Source organism: Ceratotherium simum, chromosome 6, assembly GCF_057802395.1.
Source record: "Ceratotherium simum simum isolate JZ-2026a chromosome 6, ASM5780239v1, whole genome shotgun sequence".
Lineage (NCBI taxonomy): Eukaryota > Metazoa > Chordata > Mammalia > Perissodactyla > Rhinocerotidae > Ceratotherium > Ceratotherium simum.
The window spans coordinates 82,952,264-82,974,814 of NC_141905.1; the positions used below are offsets into that span (position 1 = coordinate 82,952,264).

The 22,551-nt window shown below is 39.3% G+C and overlaps 2 protein-coding genes across 15 annotated transcripts in view; one reads left to right on the forward strand and one right to left on the reverse strand.

Annotated features, from left to right (window-relative positions):
* The window catches only part of ZRANB1 (zinc finger RANBP2-type containing 1), a 67,867-nt gene extending 49,830 nt beyond the window's left edge, over window positions 1-18,037 (forward strand). For 3 of the 4 annotated variants that reach the window (XM_087432817.1, XM_087432818.1, XM_014794059.2), the window contains 6 exons: window positions 2,116-2,187; window positions 2,736-2,934; window positions 11,439-11,559; window positions 12,842-12,971; window positions 13,077-13,306; window positions 14,824-18,037. In XM_087432817.1, coding sequence (XP_087288943.1) covers window positions 2,116-2,187; window positions 2,736-2,934; window positions 11,439-11,559; window positions 12,842-12,971; window positions 13,077-13,306; window positions 14,824-15,042 — 971 coding nt within the window. In that variant the 3' untranslated portion in view covers window positions 15,043-18,037. The remainder of the gene's footprint in view (window positions 1-2,115; window positions 2,188-2,735; window positions 2,935-11,438; window positions 11,560-12,841; window positions 12,972-13,076; window positions 13,307-14,823) is intronic. The other variant, XM_087432819.1, reaches the window with a different exon arrangement.
* Window positions 18,038-18,332: 295 nt separating this feature from the next.
* CTBP2 (C-terminal binding protein 2) overlaps window positions 18,333-22,551 on the reverse strand; it is a 164,047-nt gene continuing 159,828 nt past the window's right edge. For all 11 annotated transcript variants that reach the window (XM_004438882.3, XM_087432827.1, XM_087432821.1 and 8 more), the window contains 3 exons: window positions 22,347-22,474; window positions 21,730-21,847; window positions 18,333-19,725 (listed from right to left, as the gene is read on the reverse strand). In XM_004438882.3, coding sequence (XP_004438939.1) covers window positions 19,545-19,725; window positions 21,730-21,847; window positions 22,347-22,474 — 427 coding nt within the window. In that variant the 3' untranslated portion in view covers window positions 18,333-19,544. The remainder of the gene's footprint in view (window positions 19,726-21,729; window positions 21,848-22,346; window positions 22,475-22,551) is intronic.

Here is a 22,551-nt window from a genome sequence, read left to right on the forward strand (position 1 = left end):
GGGCCTCAAATATTTAAAAAAATCTGTATTACCCATTTATTTTTCTCCTTGGTTTTATTTTCTAATCAGTCTACTGTTTTTTTTCTTTTCATACCTATTATTTTGAAGTTAGATAGCTATTGGTTACCTGGTATTGTGAGATAGCATTGGAACATGGGCCATTGATGGGTAGAGTCAAGTTATTTGAATCAAAGATGCTGGCCTTCTTTCGAAAGTGTCATTACTTTCTTCACTCATTACATTAATTTTTACTATATTTGTGGAGCAACTTTTCGTTTTTCAGTTCACTGACAATTGGAAATGTCTTCCAGGGTGCTTTTTGTCAGTTGGTGTTGAATAAATGCACCAAACACCAAAAGTTTCTAAAATAAAGTATCCATCTTGGTTCTGAGTGCTTTGAGCTTTTATATTCAGATGTAACCAGGGGTTTTTACAAATGGTAGGAGATAATAACTAAGCCTTTTAAAATCAGACAAATTTCATTTGAAATGCACTTTCTTTATATTTAATGTTACCCCAAGTGATGATTAGATTTTTATTTTGAATTGAAAATAGCTTTAAAAATTTTTTTATTTTTATTTTTAAGGGTAATGCTTTTCACTTTAGACTACTCAGTTAGTAAACTGAATAGAACATTAGAGAATTTGAGCAAGATGACAAAAACAGAGATCTGTGTGCCAAAATGAATGGTTCATTAACTTTTATAAGAAGATTCTGAAGTCTGAACAGGCCTGAGCAGAGATTGAGAGTGTAGGGAGAAGAGAACAGATAAAAATTTGTATGTAATTATTATTATTATTATTAACTTGAATGTCAGATAGCCCTGTTCTTTTTTTTTCTTTTATTTTAGCTTATTGAGGTAAAATTGACATATAAAATTGTCAGATATTTAAAGTGCACATTGTGGTGATTTGATACATGTATATAATGTGAAAGGATTTTCCCCCATCTAGTTAATTAACACATCCATCACCTCAATTATTTATTTATTTGAACCTTTTAAGTTCTCAGGAAATTTCGATTATACAATACAGTGTTATCAACTATAGTTACCATGTTTTATGTTAGGTCCTCAGCCTTATTCATCTTATAGCCGCAAGTCTGTACCCTTTTACCTCCACCTCCCCCAGCTCCTGGCAACCACTTTTCTATTCTCTGTTTCTGTGAGTTTGACTTTTATTTTAATATTTCACATACAAGTGGTATCATGCAGTATAGGTCTTTGTCTGTCTGGGTTATTTCACTTGACATAATGCCCTCACGGTCCACCCGTGTTGTTGCAGATGACAAAATTTCCTTTCTCTTTGCTGAATAATGTTCCATTGTATATATATACCACATCTTCTTTATCCATTCATCCATTGACAGACACTTAGGTTGTTTCCATATCTTGGCTGTTGTGAGTAATGCTACAACAAACATGGGAGTGCAGATAACTCCTCAATACCTTGTTTTCATTTTCTTTGGATATATACCAAGAAGTGGGATTGCTGGATCGTATGATAGTTCTATTTTTAATTTTTTGAGGAACTTCCATGCTTTATTCCATAGTGGCTGCACCAGTTTACATTCTCACCGACAGTGCACAAGGATTCCCTTTTCTTCACATCCTCACCAACACTTGTTATCTCTTATCTTTTTGATGATAGCTATATGTAATTATTGGTCCAAGTGTTATTCTTTTTATTATTTTTAGAGCACAGTTGCTTTTGTTTTTGCTGAGGAAGATTCGCCCTGAGCTAACATCCACTGCCAGTCTTCCTCTTTTTTTTTTTTTTTGGTATGTGAGCCACCACCACAGCGTGGCCACTGACAGAGGAGTGGTCCAGGTCCGCGCCTGGGAAGTGAACCTGGGCCCCTGAAGCGGAGTGTGCCGAACTTAACCATTAGGCCACTGGGGCTGGCCCTAAAGCACAGTTTTGATAATGAAGTACATAAAGGAAATATTCTACATCACATGCACACGTTGTACATGCACATTTCTTAAAAGAATCTACTTGACAGCCTTCAGTGGAAAGGGAGTTATTTTAGAGGTAGTCACTATTAGATGCTGGTATCAAATTTATTAAGTTATGAGATGTAAGAAGATCTTTTAAATCTGCTTTTTCTCTGTAGATATTGAAGACTTACCTCCAACAGTCCAAGAAAAATTATTTGATGAGGTGCTTGACAGAGATGTTCAAAAAGGTAGGTGTGGAATTAATGAGTGTAATTTACCTTTCATCAATTTCAGTAAACTTTTTGCTTTGTTTTGTAAGGTTTTGAGTAGTTTAGTGTATGGTCAACTTGTATTTTTACTTTAGTCCTTAAGAATAGTGTCATGTTGTGCTGTTAAAAATGCTCATTTTGTCAATTATACCTCAATAAAACTGGAAAAAAATTTAAAAAATGCTCATTCACAGCTCTTAACTATGATAGAGTGAACAAATAAAGGTATAAAAGTTTTTAAACACTGATTTTCTACTTCCTGTTCTAGAATGAGTATAGTTCCATATTAAACATTTATAGAAAATAAATTGGAAAACAATTTAAAAATTGAGTAAATTATTCTAGAGCCACAAGACGTTTCACCTACTCAAAATGTTTATATTTCAATTTATCAAATTTATTTAGATGTTTATTAGTAAATTACACATAAACCTATTAACATCTAGAGAATAGATTCTTTCCTCCATTGAATACTCCTTAATTGCATAGGCATGAAAATGAACATGTTATTTAAATTCTTCACATAGAGTTAGAAGAAGAATCTCCGATTATAAACTGGTCGTTGGAATTGGCTACACGTTTGGACAGTCGACTGTATGCACTTTGGAACCGGACTGCAGGAGACTGCTTACTTGATTCAGTACTACAAGCTACCTGGGGCATTTATGATAAGGACTCGGTGCTTCGGAAAGCCCTGCATGACAGCCTGCATGACTGTTCGCATTGGTGAGCTGGCATCCTTTCCTGTGTAAACCCAGGAGTGCACTTGCTGAATCATTTCCTTACAGTTCTGGGATGCTTTTCCTCTGTTATGTTTTCTGTGGAAGCTAGGGAAAAAAAAACTTTGGTTTTAGACATTAAGACACTTGGAACATCTCACTGGTTTTTATACCTTTTTACTGAGCTTTAAAGTAGAAACATTTGAAGTTGTATTAGTTAGCCTTAAATGTTGATAAGGTCTTTGCTCATATTTTTAAGAAGTTATGATTTCATATTTTTGTTCAACTTTAAGGGATTACGTTGACATCGTGTTACGAGTTTCTTTTTATTTCTGAGGCACTTCCTGTGGTCTTGAGACCACATTTTTTTATTTGCAAATTTTCAAACCCACAGAAAAGTTAGAAAAAATCAGTGCACAGACCCCAATATCTCCTTCATTTGGTTGAGCAGTTGTTAACATTTTGCCACATGTGCTTCATCTCTACATACATCAACAACTCCTCTTTGCCACTTATTTTTAGACATCTTGATGGTTTACCCTTCAGTATTTCAGCATGCATCTTTTAAGAATAAGGATATTCCTTACCCAACCGCATCCTCATTACCACATCTGAGAAAATCAACATTGACTCAAGTTATCCAACATACAGTCCATATCACATTTTCTGATTGTCTCGAAAATGTCCTTTATTACATACACATATATATGTGTATATATGTATATGTTTATCCAGCATCCAGTCAAGTATATGACTAGACTTGAACTGTAAATTCACCCATTGCAGTCACTGGATTACTATGTGAGAATCAGTAGTTTGGTCTTTACATTTATTTGACTTAAGATATTTTCTTGGTTCTGTACATACATTATCTCATTTAGTTATCGTATTATAAATGAGAAAATTGAGGCTGAAAGAGGCTAAATTAAATTGCCCATTGTTGAACTTAGTAAGTAGTAAAAATCATTTAAAAATATGTACTAGTTTCCCTACATCAGTATCAAAATGTACTTTTTTTCCCTCTTATACCTAATTGAATGCTTATACGATGATGATAATGGCCCTACTCCAAATAACTTTATTACCCCAGTATCTTTATATAATTTTTGAGCACTTACTGGTTATAAATTTTATTGTCACTATTTAGGGATTACATGAAGTTCATTAGAATATAAACTCCATGAGAACAGAGATTTTGTTGTATTTCATTGTGGAAGATCTAGTGCCTCCAGTAGCCTGGCACACAGTAAATATGCATTAAATACGTATTGAATGAAAATACTCTCTAGAATTTGAAAATGAGAGCAATATAATTACTTTCTTGAGAGCTAAATTATAGATCCAAAGCATAATGCAATAGAGGAAAAATTTGTGGTCACCTGAAAAAAAAATATCTCCCTGGGCAAGCCTAGATGGTAACCTGATTGGTGTTTTTAGCTAAAGAAAGATCGAGTCATTCAGAGCAGATGGTTTAGTCATTTAGCTTTTGTCCAGGGGAGAGGGCTTTGTGCTGTGGATTGATCTGGTAGTATGGTGTGGGCAAGATCATTCCTGTTGTGAGGTGGATTCATCAGGCTGGGTAAGCTTGATGCCATTAAATGTTCAGTCCATCAAACCTCTCTTGATTGCATTGCATGCTTCCCAAGCAACATCCCGATGATGATTTGGCTGTTTATGTGGTCCTGCGTATGCTGACAGGATGAGAGTGGTGTGGTTCCTGTGATCGTGGTTTCTGGGCGTTGTGGTTTTACAGGTCCGTCTTGTGAGTTTAGTTAACATGATGCCACCCCAGAAAGATGGATCTGTTCTCTGCGTGTGGATGAGGTCTAGCTTCTCAGCCTGAAAGCCAGATCTTGACCTCGTTAAATCTACCCCTTTGCAAGTCCCTTTAAAAAGCAGCCTTGATTGTATGTCACTTATACCTCAATAAAAAAAAAAATGCAGCCCTGGAGCCTTTCCTTTGGTGGTAACATCCTGACCTTGTTGTAAGGCTGAAAGTGCACGATAAAGTTTATTTGCGGGTGATACCTATTTTTCTTAATTGCGCGGGCTTTTTTTTTCTTTTTAAAGATATTGGTGGCTAGTAATACTAGTTTGGGGACTTATGCTACCTGTTTCTCAAAGGTGGCAGTGGGTAATCTTCTGGATTGGAGTTGCCACTAATATTTGTATTAGGGCTGGAATTCTCAGCTGGTTTTGAGTCACTTGTGGTCCCAAAAGTCTAGCATGAAGGTAGGAAGAAAAAGAGCACCAAAATCTGAGGTGGTAAATAGGGTGGAGAGGGAGAGTGGCTGTTAGGGTGAGAAGGAGTGTGTAGAGTGTGTGTGTACAGCCACTGGCAAGTGTTGTTGCAGCAGGTCTTTCCTTAATAGAGGGCTTCCCTCTAAAAGGATGCTTCAGGAGTGAGGACCTAGAGCTTGGCATATGGACAGGCTTCCCAAAACAAAGTGTGCCCTGGCACCGCCTCCTCCTATCCCTGCCATCCGGGATCTTCACTTTTAGAGTTAAGGCATAGGAAGCTGCATAGATTGTAGTGATCGCACAGACCTCCTTTAGTATTTTGCGGGTGGGGGAGGGGAATGAAGATTATTAGATGGGGAGAGAGGACGCATTGTTGCCATAGATTCAGGGTATTAGTGATGTAGATCAAATATATTACCCTTAATGATTAACCATTAAATTGTTGACTATGTTAGTTGTGACAGGTTTGTTGACTGGGCTCTTATGTGACTATCAGAAGGTGGAATGAGAGGGAGTCAGCAGCCTTGGGCCCTGTCCTAGGCCAGAAGAGGAGGAGACAGCATATCACTTGTCTGTAGTCTCCTTTTTAATCAGTTCTTTGCTAAGGTGCCCTTTGCAAGTAATTCAAATCAATTGGGATGAGAAGTTTTCTTAAGTCATATGAAATATCTAAATGAAAACAAAGTAATTTTCTTTTCTTTAAACCCCTCCCCCATCACTTCAAGATGGGCTATTCTTGCTATTCTGTTGGGTACCTATGATTTGAGCTGATTCAAGTCCTTAAAACTGAATATTGTACTTGCCTTTAATTAGAGATGTCAATCCAATTTCTCAGGCAAGTGGGAGTAATTAATGTAAATAGGGAAAAAATCAGTACAGGTCTTTTAGAAATAGTAGTAGTGTTGTTATTATTTGGTAGAGCTATCTGTAGCTTAGTATTGTGTCTCTCTATATAAATTTTTAAAGACTTGATTATTTTTTTTTTGCTGAGGAGGATTAGCCCTGAGCTAACATCAGCTGCCAGTCATCCTCGTTTATTTTTTTTGCTTGAGGACGATTAGCCCTGAGCTAACATCTGTGCCAGTCTTCCTCTGCTTTGTATGTGGGTTGCCGCAACACTGTGGCTGACGAGTGGTGTAGGTCTGCTCCTGGGATCCAAACCTGTGAACCCAGGCCGCCAAAGCGGAACCTGCCAAACTTAGCCACTATGCCACGGGGCCAGCCCCTAGACTTGATTTTTTTTAAGCAGTGTTAGTTCACAGCAAAATTGAGAGGAAGGTCAGATATTTGCCATGTACTCCCTGTCCCCACACACGCATAACCCCCCACTATAAGCATCCCCCACCAGAGTGGTACATTCGTTACAATTGATGAACCTACGTTGACTCGTGGTTATCACCCAGAGTCCATAGTTTACATTAGGGCTCGTCTTAGGGTTATACAGTCTCTGGTTTTAGACAAATGTATAATGACATGTATCTACCATTATAGTTATCATATGGTGTAGCATATAGTATTATCGAGAGTATTTTCACTGCCCTAAAAATCCTTTGTGCTCTGCCAATTCATCCTTTCCTCCTTAACCCTGGCAACTGCTGATCTTTTTACTGTCTCCATAGTTTTGCCTTTTTCAGAATGTCATATAGTTGGAATCATACAGAATGTAACCATTTCAGATTGGGGTTCTTTCACTTAGTAATATGCACATAAACTTCCTACATGTCTTTTCATGGCTTGATAGCTCGTTTCTTTGAGTGGTGAATAATATTCCATTGTCTGAATGTACCACAGTTTATTTATCCGTTCACCTACTGAAGGACATCTTGGTTGCTTGTCAGTTTTGACAATTATCCATGCAGCTGCTGTAATCAACTCTGTGTGCAGGTTTTTGGATGGACATAAGTTTTCAACTTCTTTGGTTACGTAAATACCAAGGTGCACAGTTGCTGGATCATATGATTAGAGTATGTTTAGTTTTGTAAGAAACTGCCAAATAGTCTTCTTAAGTGGCGCTGACATTTTGCATTCCCATCAGCAATGCCTGAGAGTTCCTGTTGCTCCACATCCTTGTCAGCATTTGATGTTGTCACTGTTGTTATTGATATAGTTGGAGTAATATCTAACATATTCACTACTATTATTTTCTATTTTTTTCCCTTGTTCTTTGTTCCTCTTTTGTCTTTCACGCTTTTTCTGCCTTTTGTGGTTTTAATTGAGCATTTTATATAATTCCATTTTCTCTCCTTAGCATATTGGTTATACTTCTTTTTTTTACTTTTATTAGTGGTTGCCCTAGAATTTGCAATATATATTTACAGTTAAGCCAAGTCCACTTTCAAAGAATGCTGTACTACTTCATGGTTGTGTGATTGTCTTATAATAAGAAAATCCTGATCCCCCCTTCCAGTCCCTTGAGTCTGTCTTTGTTGTCATTCATTTCGCTTCTATGTAAGCATACATAAGCATGTTTACAGACACTCGCACAGGCATACATAATCAAATACATTGTTGCTGTTATTATTTTGAACAAACTGCTTTCTGTTAGATCAATTAAGAATAAGAAAAAGAAAAATTTTTATTTAACCTTCACTTATTTCTTCTTTGATGCTCTTCCTTTATGTAGATCAAAGTTTCTGATCTGTATTATTTTCCTTTTCTCTAAAAAACTTCTTTTAAACATTTCTTGCAAGGCAGATCTACTGGCAACAAATTCCCTTAAGTTTTGTTTGTCAAGAAAGTCTTTATTTTTCTTTCATTTTTGAATGATAATTTCACAGGGTACAGAATTCTAGGTTAGTGTTTTTTTCTCTCAACTTTTAAAATATTTCACTTCATTCTCTTCTTGCTTGCCATGGTTTCTGAGGAGGAGTCAGATGTAACTCCTGTCTTTGTTCCTCTATAGGTAAGGTTTTTTTTTTTTTTTTTTTTTTTAACTCTGGCTTCTTTCAGAATTTTTTCTTTATTCTTTAATTTGAATTATGACATGCCTAGGTTGAGTTTTTCTGGCATTTTTCCTCCTTGGTGTCTCTGAGCTTCCTGGAACTGTGGTATGGTGTCTGATGTTAATTTGGGGAAATTTTCAGTCATTATTGTTTCAAGTATTTCTTCTGTTACTTTCTCTCTTTTTTTCTCCCTCTGTTATTTCCCTTATGTTTATGTTACACCTTTTGTAGTTGTCCCACGGTTATTCGAAATTCTCTTCTGTTTTTTTTCTGTGTTCTCTGCTTTTTAGATTTGGAGGTTCCTAATGATATAGCTTCAAGAGATTCTATCCTTAGCCATGTCCATTCTGCTAATACACCCATTAAAGATATTTTTCATTTCTCTCTTTTTTTTTTTTTTTTAAATGTTTATTTATTTATTTTTTCCCCCAAAGCCCCAGTAGATAGTTGTATGTCATAGCTGCACATCCTTCTAGTTGCTGTATGTGGGACGTGGCCTCAGCATGGCCGGACAAGCGGTGCGTCCGTGCACGCCCGGATCCGAACCCGGGCCGCCAGCAGCAGAGCACGCGCACTTAACCACTGAGCCACGGGGCCGGCCCATCATTTCTCTTAAAGTGTTTTTCATCTCTAGCATTTCATTTTGGTTGGTTGTTAGGATTTTCTTCTCTCTGCTTTTATTGCCCATCTGTTCTTGCATGCTGTCTGCTTTACCATTAGCGTATTAATCATAGTTGTTTTAAATTTTAAAGTTTTACTCCTATGTTTTTGTCTAAGAATTTTATAGTTTTAGCTTTTTTTTTTTTTTTTTTATAATTTTTATTTATTTATTTTTTTCCCCCAAAGCCCTAGTACATAGTTGTATGTCATAGTTGCACAGCCTTCTAGTTGCTGCATGTGGGACGCGGCCTCAGCATGGCCAGAGAAGCAGTGCGTCGGTGGGCGCCCGGGATCCGAACCCGGGCCGCCAGCAGCAGAGCGCGCGCACTTAACCGCTAAGCGACAGGGCTGGCCCAGTATAGTTTTAGCTTTTACATTTAATGTCTACGGTCAATTTTAAGCTAATTTTTTTTTTTTTTTTTTTTTTTAAAGATTTTATTTATTTTATTTTTTCCCTCCAAAGCCCCAGTAGATAGTTGTATGTCATAGCTGCTCATTCTTCTAGTTGCTGTATGTGGGACTCGGCCTCAGGATGGACGGAGAAGTGGTGCCTCGATGCGCACCCGGGATCCGAACCCGGGCCACCAGCATTGCAGCGCGCGCACTTAACCACCAAGCCACAGGGCCGGCCCCTAAGCTAATTTTTAAAGGTGTGAGGTGAAGATCTAAAATAATCTGTTTTGTGTGTGGATATCCAGTTGTCCTAGTACCATTTATTGAAAAGACTGTTTTTTCCCCATTCAATTGCCTTGGCACTTTTGTTGAAAATTATTTGACTGTAAAAGTAAAGATTTGTTTCTGGACTCCGTTTTTTCCTATTGATCTGTATGTCTATTCTTATGCCAACATCAGACTGTCTTGGTGATTGTAGCTTTGTGGTAAGTTTCAAACTCAGGAGTGTAAATCTTCCAACTTTCTGCTTCTTTTTCAAAATTCTTTTTGCTATTCTGAATCCTTTGGATTTTCATATAAATTTGAGGATCCAGCTTATCAATTTCTGCAAAAAAATCCTCTGAGATTTTGATGGAGATTGCATTGAATCTGTAGATTAATTTGGGGAGTATTACCAGTTTGACAGTATTGAGTCTTATAATCCATGAACATAGAATTGATTTTTCAGTGTTAAACCAAACTTGTATTGCTGTCCCACTAGGTCATATGTTCCTGGATTTGGTTTGCTTGTCTGTTCTTAATGAGCCAGGTAGCTTCAGAGTTTAGATCTTTGTGTGAGATCTTATTTTGTTCAAATAAGCATTTGAACATGCTTATTTTCAAAGTATATTTCTTTTAACTCACACTGTGATCTTCTTGAGGAATTTTGAGTGCAATCATCATTTAATTTCTGGCAAACTTAGTTATCTCATTCATAAAATGATTCTAGGCACTAACCAAGAAATTTTTAACTGCATACATCTTTCAGTTTGTAACAGTTTTCTGTGTTTCATGATAGTTCTTGAACTTTTCAAAACAATGTATTTCATCATTGGTGCATTCAAATATATTTCTGTGTATCTTAGACATTTTAAAAGAGAGATCCTTATTTTATTTGTAAAACATTTGGCATTGAAACTTAGATTCCTGATAAAAAAACCCTTGGTTACATGGAATAGAAAAATTTTTTTCTAATCAACCAAGAATTCAACCTATGTAGCATTCTATTTTAGTCCTTTTAGAAAATCTAAAATACATTAATTTATTTTTTACAGAGTCCTCCATTAAGTTACTGTAAAGAAACTTGTGATATTAACACACTTAACTTTTTCTATGCTGGAACTTTTCAACAACAGCAACAGAATGTTTTTATCTTTTGCTTTTTTTTGTTTACCTAGAAGTCAAAAACATAAAAGAAAAGTATCTTGGATTTCTAATTCTTTATAAGTGAAAGAAATGTGATGTTACAAACAGGTTAAATGTCTGTCTTTACTGGCTTGTTTTGTAAGACAGTGAACCACAATTTTGAGCATAATTATTTAATAATTGTTTAATTTTATACTTGATGTAAAGAAAAAGAATAGATTTTGCCTTTAGTAATTCAGTCTACCAATGGCCCAGTTTGATTTTCAGTCTTCATAATTTATTAGGCTGGAGTATTTAAAGGGGTATTAAATATAAAGAAGGAGTTGTTTTTGTAGTTGCAGTGATTTTTTTTTTTTAATTATCATGTGATAATCAGAGAGAAATGAGATTGAAAGAAATCTTAAGTGATGTTGATATTCTTGTGAACACATGGGCTATTTCTAGTCTATTGTTTATATAGTGACCAAGTAGTGAATACTATACATTAATGGAGAAATGTGGTGTCTTTGATTGTATCCAACATCTCAGATGATTTTGAGAGTTTTTTTGTTTTGTTTTGAGTATGTAAAACAGTAGTAGACACTTGAAATTATCTGTTCTCATCACTAGTGTTCATTTGATGAAATTTGGTGTGGTGAATTTTTGATGAAAATTTGGTGTGGTGTATCAGATTATGTCTGAGGATATGTTAAAAGATGTCTGTTAGCACAATGGGGGCATTTTTAATTTGAAAAATATATTGCAAGCCAGGTAAAATTTAATAAAATTATTAATCTCACTTGAATTGGTTAAAGCCTACATTAGATAAATGATTGAAACATTAAATGTACAGTTTATAGAAGGCTTATTTTTTATTGTCTTGCTTTTTTAGGTTTTATACACGTTGGAAAGATTGGGAATCATGGTATTCTCAGAGCTTTGGTTTACATTTTTCCCTGAGAGAAGAACAGTGGCAAGAAGACTGGGCATTTATACTCTCTCTTGCTAGTCAGGTGAGAATTCTGCAGGGCATGTACTTGTAGGAGAAAAGTAGGCCACAGGGTCTCAACCGCTTGATTTTCATGAGTAAACCACATTGGAGGCAGTGTGCTACAAAGGAAAGAGGGCTCAACTTGGCCTCAGGTGACTTGGGTTCTAGTTGTGACTGCTGTTTATCAACTGTATGACCATGGGCAAGTCCTTACTGCAGAACTGGGAGAGTAACATGTTTCTTATATTAAGTGATAAAAAACTGTCAAAATGAAAGTTGTACTGTGATGATTCTAAGCACTTACATATTTCTTCAGATTGCTCTTCATTTATATTGTCCTCTCAGGAAGTTGGCTTTATGCCTATTGTACCTGCCTGCAGGTTAGCTCCCGTTCTGTGTCTGAGGGGGAACTTACCCAAGGTCACTGAGCTAGTTGTGGGCGCTCTTGTGCTGGTGCTGAGCTGTCAGGCCCTGAGGATCAAGTCATGATCTTCATAAGGCTCCCCAGTGGTGAGGCTCTATCCATGTGATATAGGCCAAGGAGGTACCAAGGACAGAAGTCATTTCTAATAAACTTGGGAATGAACTTGTTATAAATGAATTGCGTAGGATTGTCCCTCTTAGACTCTAAGTTTCATGCTAGTTTTATTTTGTGAAGCATGTTCAGTATACCAAACTGTAAAGTTCAAATATATGCACAACAAACCACTCCTTTTCTTTGCAGAAAGCACCATAATTCATTTGAACCCTGTGAAGGAGGTACCTTCTGTGAAGGAAGTACCTTCTGCCACAGCGGCTGTTTTACATCTGTGACACATACCTCCTGAAAATGTGTTGTCACAGTCATTGTAGGGGAAGATAGACTGTTTGGTTTTCTTGAGGTAGGTGATGCTGCCATTGAAGTTTGTAGGAAATAACAAAGCTCATCTTTTTACTTCCGGAGGACCTTGTTGTAGGTAGTACTTTGACAGGTCACTTAACCAGAAGGCAATTATATAAATCAAGCCTCCCCTGCTGTCTGACTCTTGTTCCTGAGGTTAGTATTTAACCAAATCTATTTGGGTCTTGAGTTTGGATAGTGAAGGATACCGGGACATAGACTTTGCAGGTTCCCCTTACAGTTTTATTGGACTTTGCTATTTGTGGAATCAGGTGCTGCTTTAGCTTGACAGCATGATTTAAAAAAAACGAATTGAGATTGTGTACTGCAGGAAGGTATAGCATTGTGTTTTACACATCAGTTTTCCAGTGTGGTAATATATGTTTTAAAGGGAAATTGTTTTCTTTTATTTTGTTCTGTACAGCCTGGAGCAAGCTTGGAACAGACACACATTTTTGTACTTGCACATATTCTTAGACGACCAATTATAGTTTATGGAGTAAAATATTATAAAAGTTTCCGGGGAGAAACTTTAGGATATACTCGGTTTCAAGGTAAGCCATATTCAAGAGTATTTTAGAAGTCCCTTGTTTACTATTATAATGCAGTTTGCAGCCACACCCTGAAAATCCCATTGTGATTTTCTTCCCTCCTTCCAGGTGTTTATTTGCCTTTGTTGTGGGAACAGAGTTTTTGTTGGAAAAGTCCAATTGCTCTGGGCTATACACGGGGCCACTTCTCTGCTTTGGTTGCCATGGAAAATGATGGCTATGGCAACCGAGGTGCTGGTGCTAACCTGAACACCGACGATGATGTCACCATGACGTTTCTGCCTCTGGTTGACAGTGAAAGGAAGTTACTCCACGTGCACTTTCTTTCTGCTCAGGAGGTAATAAGCGTGTTTCTCCTGTTAACTACTTAAAGTAGTAACGTGCTGCCAGAACCCCAGCCTCTGGTGCCTTTCAAGGGTGGTGTTATCTGTACTACCAATTAAAGTTTTGACTTTGGTCGTGGGAGTTGTTGCTTTCTGTTAATACTGGTCAGACTTTGGAATTTACCTTTTCAGAGCTGCTGTGTAGGATGTGTTGTGTGGGGCTATAGCAGGGAAGTGACAAGTCCCTGCCCGCAGGTAGCGATGAGTGCTGAGGAGAAAAAGCCAAAAGTAAAAGGAAGGGGTGAAGGGGAAAAGGAAGGCGATAAAGGGGGCCATGGGGCTTGTGATTTAAATAGGGTGGTAAGGGAGGGCATCACTGAGGTGACACCTGAATTGAGACCAGAAAAAGAAGTGAGTCTTGCAGAGTCTGGTGGAAGAGAGTCTAGGTAGAGGCAACCACAAGGCCAGTGTGGTTTGTGGTGATTGGGCAAGAGGGAAGGAGCAGGCTGGGGGGCTAAGGGGCGGGGTGGGGTTCATCAACAGCCTTTGAAAGCTTTGGCTTTTACTCTGTGTAAGCCGGGAAGCCAATGGCCAGTTTGCCCAGAAGCGGAGCACTGGGTGCTCCGTTGGGACTAGATACTGGGGCAGTGCAGGGAGCAGGAACACCAGGCAGACCATTGTAGGTGTAGGGGAGAAGGTGGTGTAGACCAGGCAGGGGAGGTGGTGAGAATGTGCAAAAGAACACTCTCAGAAAACCCATGTTCTTATAAAATTATTGGTCTTTTATTTAATATAATAGTAATTATAAAACTTTTATAATCTATGTCATTAAGAAAAAAATTCATAGACCATAATTTTTGTAACTTCAACCTGTACATAATTTACTGAGTCTACTTACCTTGTCATGTGTTGGAAGCTGTGACTTGCTTTTCCTAGCCTTTTCTTTTTTTTTTGCCACAATCAGTTACTTAGGTAAGATTTGCTTTTTGCTATTATATCAAAACAAATTATTACTAGGTGGTTCTTCCCTCTAGGTTTTTCTGTGAATTTTCCCATTGGATGACTTTTTTCTATTTAACCATAGGAAACTGGGTTTTTTTCCCTTTTTTTGGTGAGGAATATTAGCCCTGAGCTAACATCTGTTGCCAGTCCTCTTTTTGCTGAGGAAGATTGGTCCTGGGCTAACATCCGTGTCCATCTTCCTCTACTCTATATGTAGGAAGCCTGCCACAGCACGGCTCGATAAGTGGTGTGTGGGTCTGCACCCGGGATCCAAACCCGCAAACCCCAGGCTGCCGAAGCAGTGTGTGCGAACTTAACCACTACGCCACCGGGCCAGCCCTGGAAACTGGGTTTTAATCATAAAATTGATGAGGTTGAAACCATGTTAAAACAGTTTGTTGCTTTGGCCTTTTCATTAGTAATCATATCAGCTATAGGTTTCTATTAAATTATAGGTTTCTATTAAATTTTTCCTGTCAAGTCTCTGATCTGTTGTATTATTTTCCCTTTTCCTCGCATTCCTCTAAAAGCTAGGTAATGAGGAACAGCAAGAAAAACTGCTCAGGGAGTGGCTGGACTGCTGCGTGACTGAGGGGGGAGTTCTTGTCGCCATGCAGAAAAGCTCTCGGCGGCGAAATCACCCCCTGGTCACGCAAATGGTAGAAAAATGGCTTGACCGCTACCGACAGATCCGGCCTTGTACATCCCTGTCTGATGGAGAGGAAGATGAAGATGATGAAGATGAATGAAAAAAATCAAAGAGCAGAAGACCAAGGTGTATTGGCTCTGTGGTGACCCCAAAGTTAGTGTGGTGCTCCAAGCAGAGTGCACGGCACGGAATGAACCAAATCTGGCAGGATCTGCTCGGAAGGGTTTTTCTGATCCACACCCAATGGAGATGATGCGTCTGCTGTGTGAGGAGACAGAGAACTTTGGACTACAGTTTGTAAAAACTAATTTTATTAAGACAGAACTTTTTTCTTTTCAAATTGTAAATCTGTCTATAAATGTAACGCATGTGGTTGTGTAAGAAATTGTGTAATAGGAAAAGTTGTACCAGCATCTTCATATTATTTGAGAAGTTTTTTCTAGCATGGGCACCTCCAAAAGCACATGGCAGATGACTCTCTGTTCCTTTGAGATGTTCTTTTTTAAGTAGAATTTGGCATTCTACTTCCATCTTAAAGATCCATTTCACATTAAGTCTCACTAGAGCTCGTTAGAGATTGGGAACTTTTTGTACAAATTATCCACAGCAAAACATAAAAATAAAAAAACAAGCTTTTATTTTATTAATAATTTAGTTCCTGTTCTGCCCAATAAAATAAAATCAGATCTTTAAGGAACAAAATGCAAGGAAAGTTAAGGACTTTTTATTGAATGAACTTCATATAGACATCGTTCCCTTATTTTGAAAAGGGTTTTGGTTTCTATTATTGCATCTTTCTTAAGTTTCTGATATGCCCCTTTGCAGTATTTAGGTATTTTTTTTGTTTGGAAGAGTGCCCTTAAAATGAGGATTCTTCTCCCAGACTCTGGGCAGCAGTCTCTTGGTGAGTAGTTATTCCCTGGATGTAAATGAGGGAAGCACTTGGGGAGCAGGCCCCTCATAACGAAATGAATTGTGTGAAATTTGCTCACTTGACCCATGGACAATGTTATACTCCCAAGTTGCCATGCAGAGGGTCTTTGGAGTCTCACTGTCTTTTATCATCAACCCTCCTTTAAGCAAATCGTGTTAGAAAGGCATGCCTTTGCTTGGGCTAATTGGGAATATCAGTTCAGTACAGAATAAAGATTTAAAAATGGAGTAAGGTGGTAATTGCACTGTGTAATGAATTTCTCAGTGAGCAGTCTGAGAATTTTTGCATGTTGGTTAATTGTGGCCATTCTTATTTAAAGTTAAAACTGTAATCTTTTTATAAAAAGTATTATTTGACCACTTCAGGTATACATTCAATACTGGGTAAAAATTTCAGACCTATCTCAGGAACACAAAAGAGACTTAGTGTCCTGATAAGCATGTTGTAGACTATTGATGTGGCAAGGAATTTGGCAAGAAGCCCCATATACACATACACACACACATATATATTTTCTTCTCTTTGAAAAGGCTGTGAAAACCTTTAAATATTTACTTCTTGTTTTCTTCTAAGTTCTGTATAGATGGTATTGAAATGTACACAACCTTAAATTTGATGCTGGAATACTAAAAATAGAAGCATACCTATGAGATGTCATGTCTTGAGTTCTTTCTCCCCTCTCAGAACACTCACTGAAAGGTGTTCTCAGGATGAAAGGATCACTTTTGCTGCATGCTAAAACTTGCAGGAAAAGTATTTGCAATATGAATGAATTTTGATATAATGATAAATGGTACTGTTCCAAGTGGGTCATGTTTTCTTACAAATTGACTCTCTGTGGTTTGCTTTCATTTTAGTCAAGTTTTTAGAAGGCTGCCATTCTGACTACTTAGTAGTGGAGCATCTCTGAACTTTTCTCCATATATAGGAATAATTCTTTAATGGGCAGAAATCCTGTTCTAGTTTCTGTTAAACAAAAACTACCCTCTCAATTGAAGAAGCCAAAGAGAAATGTTTGAGGGAGAAGCATCTAGTCACTGTGGTCTACACTGCAGTCAGCGCTGTCCAGAAAATTACAGGCTCAGTGTTTAGCCTCTGTGTGTTGTGGTCTGCTGAGTGTTGTTATCCCTGAGGTGCCTCTTTATTTATTTATTTATAATCAGTGACCCCGACTACATCTAATTTAACAGGTACAGCATTCTTCCCTGTGGGAAAGAATTATAGAGGATTCCATTTCCTAGGCTCCAGACAAGGAATGGGGCTTTAAATGGTTTTCACAGCGGATTGGCTGGTAAAAGCCAAAATTTTGAGTGAATAAATGCTATGTTAAGCTCTTGAACTATTAAACAGCCATAATTGTTGCCCCAAGACAGAGTATGCAGTCCTTTCTCAAAGATTATACGTGGTTGGGTGACAGATGTGCATGTCTTTTGGTTGACTCTGGACAGTAATACCTTAACTGTGTGGTCTTAACTTTATGGTCCGTTTTCTAGGGAGACAGGGTGAGGTTTTCTGTTCTCATTAAACAAAACCCAGGTGCACTGTGGATTTGGACCTCCCTTTTTATGTTTTTGACTCTTAAGCTCCTTATGTCCCAGACTTAATCTGTGTTAAGGGAATACTGTTCACAGGCGATTGCGGGTGGGGTCCCGTGGGGTGTCTCCTTTTTGCGCGTGTCATCCCATCATTAATTGCCTCTGAGGGGTCATGAAGATGGTATTGAACTATCACTCTGCTCTCTGGAGTGATAGGTCAGTAACTAACTGTGTGCTCCATCTCTATCCATGTGAGGTTGTCTTAATGTAATTGTTCATGGGACAGCTGGGATGGGACCACCATGTTAAAATGAGTGAGGAGGTTGATGTTTTAAGACGCCATGACTTTTATTTTAATGGGAAGGAAGAGGTCGAAGGGAATTTGGTACTTGGAGCTGTTGGACTTGATTGACACTTGCAGACACCACTATTGAAAAAGGAAGATCGTTTAGTCAACTTAAAGTTCTTAACAAACATGTGGGAATGGCTGATGTTAATTATTTTGCAACGTTTCTTTGTAAATATCATTAAATTTTTTTTTTGAGATTCACCTCCCTTCCTGCATTAATGCTTGAGCCAGGTAATTTTGCTTTTGGGTAAATTAAAATCAAAACTCTAAAACTTGACCAATTTTGTTTCTTGAATTGACTTAGTTCTAACCCACTATTTCATCTTACGGATGGCATGATTTGATAATGAGGGAGTTATGTGAGGTTTTGATTTTTCAATTAAACTCTTACACATGAGGTAATCGTCAGCATTCTTGAGCCTGGTTATGGACTAGGCAGACAGAAAAGTATTGTTCCTCTTTGAACCCTGGAGTAACAAGAGTTGGAAATCGGCTGATTGAAAATGCAGTTGCCTTTAAACATCTCAAGTAGAGAACTTTTACATTGGTGAGATGTACTTGAATTTCAGAACTTAACAGAAATTTTTATTACTTTTTATTGAAAACTGCACTGAACGCTAAATGTCCACCTTTACAATAAACAAATACAGTAACGGTAACTCACACTAAAACAAAACATATTTCTGATAGCCATTATTTTTCTGTTTGGGACAGTTTTAAAGGTTGTTTTTTTGTCACAAAAACAGGAATGTACCTATACAAAGGCTCAAAATAGGCCATCTTTTAAACAAAAAGGCGATGATTCACAAAAGACTATGAATATAACATGTAACTAGTTGATACAAATCTAATAGGATTTGTTAAAATCAGTCACATCTAATAACACACCTGAAGTGTTCTTGTATAAAATATCACGTGAAGAAAAGAAGACTTTTATCAATGTCTAAAAAAGTGGGTTTGTTCATAGACAATCTGACAAGTTACCATAAAAAGTGTTTCCTGAGACATAAGGAAATGCAACATTATTCTTGAACCCTTTAGTTCAAGACTTTCCACTCAATAAAATAGCTGAGGATCTGAAACTGAGAAAATATATTTGAGTACAAACAGCTTGTGAAACTTAATACTTTTTTTTTTTTTTTTTTTTTGCATCATCAGAGGGTATTACTGAACTCACAACCAACTTGCCCGCTCAGTATGCAGTTCAGATGGGAGAGAGACTTCTGTACAGGAGCCTGTACGGTCTTCAATCCTATGCGTGCTGATGTCTAACGCAGGCAAACAGTTTTCTCCCCATTTTGTAGTAACTGAATCTTCCTATTAGAAAAAGAGGTAACCAGCCCCCATGGACTGAAGGGACTAGAGTCATAGGATGGGGATTTCCTCTTAAAATTTTTTATTTTGATGTTTGGAACTCCTGATGCAACATTCTAGAGCAAGGTGTTCAGGACCTGCTGTGCCCAAGGGACTGATAAAGGAAAAAGATCTATTTATTCTTTGTGATTTGATGCACAGATGAAAAACTTAACACACAATAACAGAAGTTGGTCGTTAATAAATCACGTCCTAGTCTTTCAGCGCTTCCATAAGCAGACGACATCTTCAGTTTTCCCACGTCTCAGCTTCTAGCTCTTTTGTAGTTTTAACACTGCAACGTCAATGATGCATATGTCCAGAATCAGTTAAAAAGACAGACTGTCAAATTCCTTTTCTTTTAGTTCATCTATTTTTCACTGTCTCTTGGTCCCAGGTTTATCTGAGTGATTACCTTTCGTCATTCTTTGCTATTGCTCGTTGGGGTGCTCTCGATTGTCCCCGTGTTTTGTGGGCTGGTTGGGAGAGGGAGCTTGGGAAGGGTGTGCCACTGTGGGGAGGTTGTGAGTCACCGGGATGCCTCCGGGGATGATCCCTTCCATGGCTGCAGGAAGTCCTCCTGGAGCCACGCCCACGATGCCAGGCGGGTATCTAAGGAGCACACAGAAAGGCTGGTAAGTCCAGGGCAGGAAGCTGCCAAGCTCTTGGCTCTATTTTTCTGGTCTTTTTTATGGGACAGTTTGTCATCTTTCCTACCCCCAAAACATAGAGAAATCTATATTTAAAAAAATCTGTAACATGGACATTTGATTCATAAAACGGGCCGCTAATTTTGTGCCTTTTGACAGTAAGAATAGCCCATACTAATTATAATAATTATATCTGTAGACACTGGACTGCATTTGGGAAACATTTTGTACAAAAAAGACTCCCAAGTTTTCCAGTTGCTTTAGAAAGTATTCATTAGTTATAGTTCCTAACAGACAGCATGAAGTACTCTGACATTAAATGTGGCTTTCCAGGCTGGTCAGTTATGTGTGTTCCCGTGGCCTGAGATGTCAAAGGGAGGGGGGTAGCAGCAGGGGAAGTGGTAAGCTGGCAATGGACTTGGTGCCTGCCCTCCTCTGAGGGTGCCTGATGTGGCCTCCTCTGATATTTCAGGCACTGGAGTTGCTGTGTGTGTGAGGACATGTGGCATTAGCCACTTACAGAACACGTGGTTCTTAGGCACAAATGTGACTTGGTATATTTAAACATTCTTATGAGGATGAAACATACGAGGTAGGTGCTTTAGAATGAGTCTTATTCTCAGTCATCAAACCCTTTATACTTGGGGTAAAGGGGTTGGCTTTTCTTCCTGTGGAAACCACCCTGACCCCCTATCCCACAGCCTGTCACATGTTGAACTGGTCAGCAATCCCGGGGGCCTCTCCAGGACTCTGATGGATAGGACTGCTGTGGGCTGCAGCCCCACCAGCACAAGCAGTGCTCCAGAGGGCCAGGAGCCTTGTTCTGTCTAACGAATAATTACGACATGGCCCATAAAGGGTAGGCTGCCAACAATAATGAACAAGGGAATGTGGTGCTGTGACAGGCTCAAGTAATGATACCTGAAAATGCTTATGAGGGGGAAAAAGTGGGTGGGACTTGAATAGAACATGCCAAACTGAAATGTAAATAAAGCCATGTGTCCCAGGAAGAAACGGCATAGCTTCCTCAGAGTCCGCCTTCGTGTGTGGGTCCTGTTACACAAACTGTATTTAACCATCCCCGCCCCCGTCTCCATGGTTAGAGTAGTGGTTTGTGACAAGGGACATCAGGCAACCTCTAGAGACATTTTCGGTAGTCTCGGGAGTGAGAGGGGCTGCTACTAGCCACGCTCCGGTGGACAGGACGGGCCCCATGAGAGAATGGTCTGGTCTGGCCCAGCGTGTGAGTGCTGCCCAGGTGAGGCCACCCTGCATTAGAGTAAGCAAAGCAAAACTGTCCTGGCCTCCCAGGCTGCAGCTTCTCTCTGATGCAGGACGAGCTATTTCCCTGGAACTCAGAAACGCTGGGGAGAACCTGGGAAAACTACCACAGATGAAACCCTGCCCCTTCTAAGGGCACCTGGCTCGTGGCCCTTGCATTGCCTCAGTCACATTGTTTACCCAGACTCCCTGTCACGCCCCCTGTCAAACCTGCTGCTTCACTGAGGATGGGGTGTACAAGGGCAGTCTCCCTGGCTGAAAGCACTGGGCTTTGGCCAGAAGGCTTTCCTTGGAAGAAGATTCAAATTAGAAAACGAAATCACCAGCAGGCCCTTTCCCTTGAAGATTCTTCCAGTACCTTTTCAACTAGAAACCCTCTGGTTTTGAAGTGCCTTTGGAATGAGGGGGTGATTCCTGGCCCAGTGTTCACACCCATTGGGGAAATGCACTCCCACCCCCACTGGCTTTTAAAATAGGAACATCAAGTCTAGGCTGTATCCTGAAAGCTATGTTGCTTCCATGGAAATCGGGCATGGGAAGACTGAGAGGACAGTGTACGTAATTCCTGCTGGGAGCGCTGGGCTGTCTTTAGCGCCTGGGTTGGGTTAATCTCCCCAAGTTCCTGCCCCTCTCCCCCTTTTCCCCCGGCCCTCACGGCTGCGCCAGATCCCGTTCCTCTCCTCACCTGTATGTGGCACCATTGAGCTCTGGATGCATCGCTGTCTGGTCTATTACTGACCAGGGAGCTGTTGTGACAAAGAATTCCTTGTTCACACAGTTTCTTAAGCTTTCTGGGATGCGACCTGGAATAAGATGATTAAAATTAATCATATGTATTTTTTAAGGTCATAATGAGTAGCTGCTTCTGGGGGAAATAACCTCCAAAGTTCGTACCAATGGAAGTCTTGTAGTCAAGTCTCTCACTCTATAATGAAAGGGGCTGGCCGTTTGATTTTTACAAAAGGTGAGATGTCCCAGGGCCCAAGCACCAGGCTCTTGGACTCTGGCCTTCAGCTAGAACAGAAAGGAGCCTCCCGCCTGCTCCATCGGAGGGCTCATCCCCCACAATTGGCAATACTTACCTTGGCTGATAGACAAGGGAATCGGTTTCCTCTGAAACTTAGTTCCAGGCTTGCATAAAGAGGGCTCAACTCATTCCAAATTTAATCAGGGTGATCCGTAGAAACTATTTCTGCCCGTGGTGAGCCCCCGTAACCCCGTTTGTGTGTCTGTCACCGAGCAGAGGTGGCTGCCCTTCAGCAGGCCCGGGTGCAGCGGAAAGGACGAGGCGGGAGGGCTCACCTGTGATCGCCCGGCGGATCTCGGTGGCAGCTGCCTCCCTCATCTCTAGTGAAGCTTGCTCACTATACCAGGCTGTGTGGGGTGTACAAATGAGATTCGGTGCATCTTTCAAGGGGCCCTGAGCAAAGCTGGATAAATGTAAAAAAACAGTCAAAGAGAAAGTTGAATGCACACTATTCCTCCCATCAAAAGGGAGCTCTTGGCC